Here is a 10,574-nt window from a genome sequence, read left to right on the forward strand (position 1 = left end):
ATAAAGGGACAGAAGGTTGAGAACCACTGCTTTAGAGGGTAGATACAGCCATGGGCAAACTACGGCCCGCTGGCCGGATCCGGCCCATTTGAAATGAATAAAACTAAAAAAAAAAAAAGACCGACCCTTTTATGTAATGATGTTTAGTTTGAATTTATATTAGTTCACACAAACACTCCATCCATGCTTTTGTTCCGGCCCTCCGGTCCAGTTTAAGAACCCATTGTGGCCCTCGAGTCAAAAAGTTTGCCCACCCCTGGGGTAGAACTAGCCCAGGTCTCACACCTGGGGCTCTGAGGCCTGTGGCGGGACCTCTGAAGTCAGTTATATATGGTCAGGGAGCCCCGCCTCCGCTCTGCTTCTCGGCCCTCAGCTCAGAGCTGCCTTAGACCCTGTCTTCCGCAAGGGTGGTTCCCGTCCCCATGTGAGTCCCTGTCTGGCCCTGCTTGACTGCCATTTCTCAGATGTATGGTGTTGGCACCAATACCACCGTGTTTCCACAAAGGCCCTGCAGCCCGAGCTTCCCCTCGCCCCCTTTCCTCCTGTCTCTCCTGCCCTCAGCCAACCCCACGACACTCGACACGCCTCTGTGCTCAGGCACCTGCCAGGGCTGAGGCCTGGTCCTGCCTCATTTGCTTACTGTTTTCTGTTCTTGCCTTCCCTCTCCGGCCCTGGCCACCCCACACACAGCGCTACCACTGCTGTCAGAGCATACAGCCAACGCCGCCTGCCACGTTTGCCCCTGACACTGGGGGTGCTGGGGTTGCCCTTGAAGTTTCCAGCCCTCCCCGAGGCAGCCCACAGACACCGCTTTTGCTTTCACCTTTTTCTAAATAACAGTAGAAAGGACATCTTTAGAAACAAAGCCCCCCCAACTCGATGTATTTTCTTTTTACTGATTTTAGAGGAGAAAGGGAGAGGGGTAGAAACATTGATGAGAGAGAAACATCATCGATTGGCCACACTGCCACACCCACACCCACACCCACACCCGCCCGACTGGGATCCAGCCGGCAACCTGGGCATGCATCCCGACCAGGAATCGAACCAGTGACCTCCTGGTTCCTGGGCTGATGCTCAACAGCTGAGCCACACCTGCTGGGCTAGATGTCTTTTCTGATGGTGATTTCCCATAAATGGCATGACTGGCTCAATGCACACGGCCAGCTGCCTTCGCCAGGCCTCCCTAACTCTAACGCAAAGGAGTGGGGAAGCGCACGGCTGTGAGTCAAACCCGGCTCCACTTCTGCCTCACGTGTGACTCTGGCCTCTCTGGGCCTCACGGTCTTCATCTGCAATACGGGGTCGGTCGTCGTCCCTGCGCGCAGGACCATAGTAGGACTAGGCCATGGCTGTGAAAGGACCCACTCACTCACTGAATACAGTGCTGCTTTCTTCCTTCTTTGTGGCCCACTTCTGTCCCAAAGACAGTTGACAAGTCCTAATTCAGCTTCTGTTTCTCCATTTTCCCTGAGGTGTCACTTGGATCCTTGTAGGAAAGTGGCACTTCCCAACCTGAGGGAGCACAGGGCTGCCCTGCAAGGTGGTGCAGGCTGTGCACTCACAACCCAGGGGCTCCATCCACACACCATGGACATAGCAGGGTGCACATTTGTTACAATGCTTTTCTAGGGGGAGGTGACTTGTGGGCTGGTACCAGCCTTAGTACCAGACAGACTGGCTTCAAAACCCCATTCTGAGGCCCTAAGCAAGCGATTCGATCTCTCTGTGCCTTTTTCTTGATCAATAAAATGGTAATAACCATCACTACTTTGCAGGGCCAGGTGTGCAGTAGACACTATAAATGCTGATTTTCGCCCCTTGTCTTTGCCCTTGAATGGCAGTGGGAGACAGGAGGGATCAGGTGGATTTGTGAATGAAAGTTAGAGCTAGTATTCACTGAGTGCCTGCTATGGGTCAGGCACTTTCCATTCGTTAACTCACTTTATGTTATTTTCATCCCCGTTTCACAGACGAGGAACTTTAGGGCACAGAGAGGTTGAGTAATTGCCTAAAGCCACACAACCAGGCAGCCAGGATTCTAACCCATCAGCCTGGCTCCAGAACACTCTTACCCACCATGCCGCAAAGGGCAGAATGTAACTCGAGCTGGGCGGAGGTGGGGGGCTGGCCATCTGTTTGGAAGCCCCCCAGTACAAGTCCCATCCTGACCCCTGATCCTGGCTGAGCCAGGCCTTACCTCCACAGTGATGGTGACATTGACCTCAGTGCTGAGGACAGGCACGCCACAGTCAGCCACACGCACAGTCAGCACAATTCGGCCCTCCAGGGTGGGGTCGATGGCCTCTCTGTCCAGGGGCCCCAGGTTTCTGAGAAGTCCTGTGTCAGGATCCACCGAGAAGTTGTGGCTGTAGGGACTGGGCAGCAGGCTGAAGTACAGGCGGCTGTTGTTGGTGCCTGGCTGGTCCTCATCGTGAGCCTGTACAGATAAACGGGGTTTGGTGTCAGCCTTTGGTGCTACCATGGCCCTCAGTCATACCTCTGCAGCCCAGCCTCCCCTCCAGCACTGGCCATGAGGGCAGTAACTGGGTCTGAAGCCTGTGGGATGCTGGCCAATCTCCCAGCCTCGGTTTCCCATCTAAGAGGGTCAGATCAAGAGCTTGCAAGAGCTTCTGAGACGGTCATTCATTCCACAAATGTCTCCTGTGTACCTACAATATGTCGGCTCTGTTCTAGGCACAAGTAGTAGAGCCGGATCAGGACAGCTCCCTTAAGGAGCTGGTATTCTAGTGGGGAGGGAGTCATGGGGGGAGTATATTATAGACACTCAAAATTTAAACAAGCACGGCGTAAGTGTGACGTCAGCAAGACGCTGATATTCTCATGATGACTGTGTGTACCTGTCCTGCCAGGGTCCTGAATACATGCTCAATTGCCTTTAGGTTGATCCGGCACAGCCAGTACAACAGGCCTTTGTCCATGCTGTCCCCTCACCCTGAAGGCCCTTTACACCTTCTCTGCCTGACTCCAGGCCAGGTTGGCGCCTCCCCTGGGCCTCCATGATCCTTGTGTTACCTTCAACATAGCAGAAGTGACACCCTGGAGCTACTGTCCAGTGCCCTCCTCTAACCGAGAGTCCTCTGGGGGCATGGTTATGATGCGTTCACCTCAGAAAACCTGGGGTCCAGCAAAGGGCTTGGTACATAGTAATAGATGCTCAACACATGTGGTTTTGAATACAGAGTGGGGCTACTCTGACTTGGAACCAATCCTTTCCCCTTCCTCCCTTCCCAGCCTCCATCTTCAGCTCTTCCATTTTAGTTCTGTTGGAATCTTGTTTATTAAACGCCTCCTGTGTAGGTAGCCCGAGATGGTTTTTCCAGAAGCCTGGCCCCATCTGTTCATCCCTCAGCACTCTGAACTCAGGCCAGCTTCTCTACCAAGTGCTTCTCAGGGCTCACATGGGCACCATGGTTACAGCAGCAGGTCTGACATGCTCCTGACCAAGATGCTCTAAGCCCAGGGTGAGAAGCATCGAGGAGCAGCGGAGAAAGGCCCAGGATGTTGACCTCCAGCCCACCACTGCTTTTACTGGTTATGCAACTACAGAAAAAGTCACTTAACCTCCTTGAGCCTCAGTTTGCTTCTGTGAAATGGAGACCATTAGAGCATTTGCTTCCCAAGTCAGTCTAAAGATCAGAGCATGGGAACGTGCTCTGGAAACCACACAGCCCAGGAAAGATGGGAGGCTCCATGGCCACGTGTGTGTTATTCTGATGACCTGGCCACCCGCTTCTCACGAGACTCCCTTTCAGATGACTCAGAGGAGAAGCTTCCCTTAGGTGTTTCTCTAGAGACAATAGTGGATTTTATCTCACAAATTCAGTCAACCCAGTCATTGATCATATATATATATATATATATATATATATGCACGAATTAAGTGCATAGGGCCTCTAGTATATATATATATAATTGATTTCAGAGAGGAAGGGACATGGAGAGAGAGAAAGAAACATCAATAATGAGAGAGAATCATTGATTGGCTACCTCCTGCACATCCCACACTGGGGATTGAGCCCACAACCTGGGCATGAGCCTTGACCAGAAATCGAACTGTGACCTACTGGTTCTTAAGTCAACATTCATTTCCTTTTTTTGCTTTGGCCATTAGGAAGCTCAGAACTGAATGTTCAGGCCACTCCTAGCAATTGTGTGGCTCTGGGTTCTAGACCTACCTTTGTGCCCTTTAATAATACCATCCTTATTTTCTCTCTCACTTTATTTCTTTCATACTTTTATTTTTTTAACCTAAGCCACCTCTAATCCTTTTTGGAATAAGGCAGGGGCCCGAATTAAAAGGAGCAATATGTTTTTGAGGGCTTGCTCTGTGCTAGGCTTTGTGCCGAGTACTTTCCATACATTATTCCCCAGTGACCTTGGGAATAAGTAGGATGATTGCCCTCATACTCTGAAGAGGAAACAGGGGCCCAGAGAGGCTGAGTGACTTCCTCTTAGCCACACAGCAAAGCCCAGATGCCAACCCAGGGCCAGCAGGACTACAGAGCCAGGCTTGGTGCCCTTTTCCCTGTCTCCCCGTCCAGGTCCAGGCTGGTTTGTACCTGGATGGTTATGGAGACATTGCCCTTCTCCTCCTGGACAAAGATGTTGTAGGAGCCGGTGACCACTGGCTGGTTGTCGTTGATGTCCAGCAGGTGGATCTCCAGCGTGGTGGAGGACGACAGGTTCCCGCCATCGGTGGCCTGCAGCGTGAGGTAGTACACCGCCTGCTTCTCCCGGTCCAGCAGCTTGCTGTTTTTCACTGTCACCGTCCCTGAGTCTGGATCCACCGCAAAGATCTCTGCCCTGTGCCAGGTGGCCAGATTGAGCAAATAAAAAGATAGGTGCCCACTTAAGATTGAAGTTCAACTAAGCAGTGAAAAATATTTTCTCACATTTGCAACATTATGGAACATTTGCAACCTATTTATGCTAAAAAAAAATTATCCATTGCTTATCTAAAATTGCAAGGCAACTGAATGTCTTGTTTTGGGTTTTGGGGGTTTTTAGGTTTGTTTGTTGTTTGGTTAATCCTCAAGTGAGGATATTTTTCCATTGATTTTTTAGAGAAAGTGGAGAGGGGGAGACAGAGAGAGACAGCGATGTGAGAAAGACACATCGATTGGTTGCCTCCTGCACAGGGATGGAGCCTGCAACTGAGGTTACGTGGCCCCTGACCGGAATCAAATCCGGGACCCTGCAGTCCGTAGGCCGATGCTCTGTCCACTGAGCCAAACCAGCTAGGGAGGGTGTCTTATGTTTTATCTGGCTACCCTAAACACCTCATGCCCACCCAGAGACCTTACCCATTCCCCGAAAGCAGGCTGTAGGTGATGCGGCCGCCCTCACCCGTGTCTGGGTCAAAGGCCTGTAAGGCAGAGGGACAGATAATGGCACACTGTTCAGAAGCAATGGCTCTCACTGCCAACCCCACACCTGATGGAGACCAGGCTTCCTGCCTCCTGACACAGATTCACACTGGACACCCCCCACCCCCCATACATACTCACACGTGCATGCATACTTGCTGGGACCCAAAGGTACCAAATGACATGGAGACGTGGGCAGGGCCACAGTCCCCGGTCTGCCCTCCATGTCCCCCAGCCTGGCCCAGCCCTGTCCCCCATCACTCACATGAATACTGTTGGTTACCACAGAGCCCACTGGACTGTGCTCGAAGATACTGAGGTTGTAGTGGCTCTCAGGGAATGTGGGCCTATGGTCATTAATGTCTCTCAGGTGGATGGTCACCAAGGCAACGGAGGAGTTCCTACTGACCGAGTCAGTGGCCACAACCTGAGGAGAGGGAAGGAGGCAGCAGCCTTGGGACCAGAGTGTCCCATGGCCTGAGCTTCCCAGTGCCCCCGAATGCCCCTCACCTGCACCAGCATCACCGTCTGCTTCTCGTAGTCCACCAGGGACGGGTCCCGCACCAGCACCTGCACGTCAGCTGAGCCTGCTGCCTTCTCAGGGGAGACACTGAAGGCCGTGGCATCAGGGCCCTCCAGGGACAGCAGGAAGGTGCCATTGCTACCCTGTAGAGGTGGGATATACAGTAAGCACCCCACCTACTGCAACACACACACCTTTCCACAAGTCTCGGGCCTTAGGTTCCTGCCTTAGGAAACCTGCCCCCTGAGGTCCCATGAGAGGGAGGCTCTCAAAAAACTGAGGCATGAGGGTCCTGGAAGACTGGGCTCATCGCTAGTCCCTGGAAATGTAGGCCCATCAGACTTCTCCAGGCTCTGTGGGCCCCAGATCTGAGCTGCAGAGATGGAGCCCAGACACACACACACACACACACACCACTCCCATGAAGCATTGCAACAAGCCTTCCCTACCAGCTACCATCCCCACCCTCCACCACTCATACCAACACCAACACCAATACCCAGCATCACCCCATTACTTACATCCCCTCCACTCCTCTAAACACCAACCACCCACTCAACACACCCACCCAATTACCACCCCCCAATATCACCCTCCACTCCACATCTTATGCCAACTCAATGTCACCAAGTGCAACCAAACACTATCCATAGCAGTCATCATTCAGTACCAAGCAAGTCACCCACCACTCAGTATCATCCTCCATCTAAGTATGCCCTGCATCTTAATAGTCACTCAGACCACCCTGTGCTCAACACTCCCCACATCCCTCAACATCCAGTACTATCCCAACACCTCTCAGCTTCAACCCCCATCACCACCCTCTCCTCAACACCACCAAAAGCTGTATTCCACTCAATGTTACCCGGCATCCAGTACCAATCTCCATTCCACTACCTTTCTGTTCACCGATACCTAGCATCACCTTGAGCACAAGACTACCCACAATATCCCTCAACATTTCCAAATATCACCCAACAACGCTGATTTTCACCACCACTCATGATTGGCACCACCGTCGCCCATCACTCATCCCCCACCATGCTCGCGGTACCTCACTTTACAGGTTACTCTGCATCTCCCTCGCCCAGCCATCTCCCATCATTCCCCCTGCCCATGCCATCCTTCATCTGGGTGCACATGCCTTGTCTGGGTCGTAAACCACCATGGTGAGGTCATCGATGGGGATGCGGGTGGCGGAGTGCTCGTCCACAGAGCCAGTGAAGTTGACTTGGGCTTCTTTGGGGGTGAAGGTGCAGGCCGGGAGACTGCAGTTGAAAAACTCGGGTTTGTGGTCATTGACATCTGTCACCCTCAGCGTGACCCATATGCTCACCTTGGCCTCCTGCCCGTAGATGTTGAGGTTCACCTCTGTGGCCTGAGAGCAGAGCAGAGGCCAGAGGTCAAAGGTCAGAGAACCAGTGCTCAGGAAGAGCTGAGATAAAAGGTCAGAGGTTAGAGAGGGGGATGGAAAGGGTGTGATGGACCCCTCACTCACCGTGATCTGTACTTGCACCTCCTCATCCTCCTCCAACAGCTGCTCACGGTCCAGGGAACCGCTGACCCTGATCACCCCATCTGGCCCGATGTCAAACCAGCCAGGCCTTGTGGAGTCTGGCAAGAGGCAGCAAGAGCAGCTGCTTTCAGTGGCTTTGCTGAGCCTCTACCCCTTCTCTGACCCCATCCCCAGCCTGGGGCCACCCTTGCTCTCACTGGAGATGATGTAGGTCACCCGGTCATTGATGCCTTTGTCTCTATCCACAGCCTCTACCTTCAGCACTGAGGTTCCCTGCAAGGAGGCATGGTCAGTGGTCCAGACCCTTTCTCCATCTCTCATCTCCACCTAGACCCCAGCCCAGGCCCCCAGCACACCTGGAGTGCGTCCTCAGCCACGGAGGCCGAGTAGAACTCCCTGACAAACTGGGGGTCCAGGTCCGGCTGGTCGATCACAGAGATGGACAGGAAGACAGGTGAGGAACACTGGGTGATGAATTGGTTGTGGAATATGCCGCCTGAGTCCTGTGGGGAGACGGGCCTCCGTGAGCGGGGCCAGCAGTCCCAGTGCCCCGGCCCCAGCTGTGCCGGCACCCCCACTCACACAGGCCACCAGCTTCAGCTGGTAGAAGGCACTCTTGTTGTTGTAGCTGAGGCTGCCATTGAGAATGATGGAGCCGTTGGACAGGATTCTGAAGAGGTACTCGCTGTCCTCAGTGCTCGGGGTGACCTGGGGCAGAGCACAGTCAGGCCACACTCCCCGATGGCCCTGCCCTGACACCTGCTCTGAGAGACTGCAAGGGAACCCCACATCTGCCGCTGACCAGCCCTGCAACCCTCACCAGGGCACGTAACCTCTCTGAAGCTCAGTTTCTGAGCCTCGGTTTCCTCTGGCAGGTGGGCTCAGATATATGCCTCTGTGGGTGGAAAGGAGGGTCAAGCAAGCACAGGTATGTGCCAGGCAGGCAGTGGGTGCTCATAGACAGGAGCTACAGCTAGCAAGTCTGTCCTCATGAGAACCGGGTCACACTCCTATGTCTGTGTGATCTTGGACAAGAGCCTGTACCTCTCTGAGCCTAGATTTCTTCTACCAGATGGTGTGACACGGACTCAGTGTCCAGGGCAAGAGGGTGGGAAGAAGGGTTCTGTCTACAGCAGGTACCCTACTTATGCTTCTGGGCCAAGTGAGGTTCAGAGGGGCCACCAGAGGCTTGAGGACTGGAGCTGGACCCCTGCACAGCCACCAACCTTACCCAACCCTCAAGGTCCCTGCTGGCTGTGTGGGAGATGCTGCCCCTAGTGGTCATGAGGGGTGGTGGGGCCCACACTCACCTCCTTTATGAAGTATTGCACAACACCCGCAGGCCCCGTGTCTTTGTCCGTGGCCAGCGCTGAGAACACCAGAGAGCCAACTGGCAGGGTCTGTAACAAGAGACTCATCACCTATGAGCTCCAATCCACTCCCCTCACGCCTGAGTGCGTCACACCCCCGCCCTGACCTTCAGGGTCCCCAGCTGTCCCACTGAGATGATGACACCCCTTCCAGGGCCTGAAACCCAACGTTCCACAAATGTTCCCTTTTCCTTCCCAACTCATGGGCCTCTGGAGGCAGCCAGAGGAGCAGGAACAAGTCCCCTCGACGCCTCTCCCCACGCAGCCTTCCCACCACTTGAGCTGGCCTCTGATTTGCAGTGATGACTCCAGAACCCAGGATGTGTCACCCCCCTGACAGACATCCCTGTGGGCTCTCTGTAGCCCACAGCGGTAGTATGTCCCAGGCAGCACCCTGCAGAGCCGGAAGGTTCTTCTCAGAGGCCTTTGCTGCCTGGAACCTGGCCCTGCAATTCTTGCCCACACCCTCACTATTTCCACATCGTGGCCAGATTCTTGGAAATCAGACTGCATCGGTCCCCCATTCCACTCAGAATATAAGGTCCATGCTGCCTCCACAGCCCTCCACAGTCGGCCACTGCCCACCTCTCTGGCCTCCCCTCCCCTTCACTCTCCACCCTCCATCCACACTGGCTTCCTGGCCATACCTAGAACTTTCCATGCTCATCCCCACCTCAGAGCCCTTGCATCTACTGTTCCCCTGCCTGGAACATCTTTTTTTCTGGAGCATTCTATAGCCAGCTTCCTCTTGCCTTCTAGGTCTCTGCTCAGATGTCACTTATTCAGAGAAGCCTTTGTGACTGCTTAACCTAAAACAACCCCTCCCGCCCCCGCCCCCAGTCATCCTCAATCTGGTTTTGTCCTGTTTTATGAGCTCCATGAAGATTCACACCATCTGAAATCATGCTTATTTAATGTTTCCTTGATTAGTGTCTGTGCTCTTGACTAGAATGTGAGCTACTAAGGGTGGGCAACCAGGGCTGTCCTGTTCACCAGATATCCTCAGCACCTAGGACGGTGCCTGGGACTAGCAGGTGCTCCATCAGAGCCTGTCTGACCTCACCAGCCTCACGTTTGGTGTTGCGTGGAGACCTAACCTCATGGATCTTCAAAGCCATGTGGTAATGGCGTTGTTTGCTGCTCAGGGACACCTGGGGAATCTCTCCCCACCTATACAGTTCAAGTGAGGCTGCCTCCCCTTACTAGAGGGGAAAGCCTATGATGCAGATCTAGCCAATCACAGCATTTCATCACCACATGACCCAAAATGGGCCAATGAGAGGCAGCCCTGGGGTTTGGGTTGGGATCACCAAGAAAGAGACAGTCTGTGTTGAAGTTGCAAAGCTGGTGGGATGGGAGCCTGGAGTGACTGGGGACGCTTTTATCACCACAAGGGAGAACTGCACCCCTGCCCCAAGATGGAGGCAACAGAGCAGCAGAGCTGAGAGGTGGAGAGAAATCTCTTCTGGATGGCATGGTTTGAATAACCTGGATCCAGGCATGCCTGAATCTAGGTATAGCTCTACATTTTTCAGATACACAAAAAAATCAACTCCTTTATTTCTTTTATAATTGAAAGAGTTCCAATCCAGTCTGATTGATTGCCAAATGTTGCTGTACCTATTGTTCATGGGGCTGCATCCCCTGGATTTGGTTCCTACAACCACCTCCTCTAGCAAGTGCTTTTCCCAATCCTGGATCCCTATTGGCTGTCTCTGGTCCTTCCCACTCTGAGAAGAGCTTCTAGGATACCTGACCTGCACGCCCCCCCCCCC

At 53.4% G+C, this 10,574-nt stretch overlaps 1 protein-coding gene across 1 annotated transcript in view; it reads right to left on the reverse strand.

Annotated features, from left to right (window-relative positions):
* CDHR2 (cadherin related family member 2) overlaps window positions 1-10,574 on the reverse strand; it is a 60,743-nt gene that overhangs the window by 12,628 nt on the left and 37,541 nt on the right. The window contains exons 8-18 of the mRNA XM_006763714.2: window positions 8,740-8,829; window positions 8,012-8,137; window positions 7,786-7,932; window positions 7,627-7,702; window positions 7,412-7,527; window positions 7,058-7,291; window positions 5,901-6,056; window positions 5,656-5,817; window positions 5,328-5,389; window positions 4,584-4,827; window positions 2,201-2,440 (exon numbers count right to left, since the gene is read on the reverse strand). Of these exons, the coding sequence (XP_006763777.1) occupies window positions 2,201-2,440; window positions 4,584-4,827; window positions 5,328-5,389; window positions 5,656-5,817; window positions 5,901-6,056; window positions 7,058-7,291; window positions 7,412-7,527; window positions 7,627-7,702; window positions 7,786-7,932; window positions 8,012-8,137; window positions 8,740-8,829 (1,653 nt within the window). The remainder of the gene's footprint in view (window positions 1-2,200; window positions 2,441-4,583; window positions 4,828-5,327; window positions 5,390-5,655; window positions 5,818-5,900; window positions 6,057-7,057; window positions 7,292-7,411; window positions 7,528-7,626; window positions 7,703-7,785; window positions 7,933-8,011; window positions 8,138-8,739; window positions 8,830-10,574) is intronic.

The sequence above is a fragment of the Myotis davidii genome, unplaced genomic scaffold (assembly GCF_000327345.1).
Source record: "Myotis davidii unplaced genomic scaffold, ASM32734v1 scaffold319, whole genome shotgun sequence".
In the NCBI taxonomy this organism is placed as follows: Eukaryota; Metazoa; Chordata; class Mammalia; order Chiroptera; family Vespertilionidae; genus Myotis; species Myotis davidii.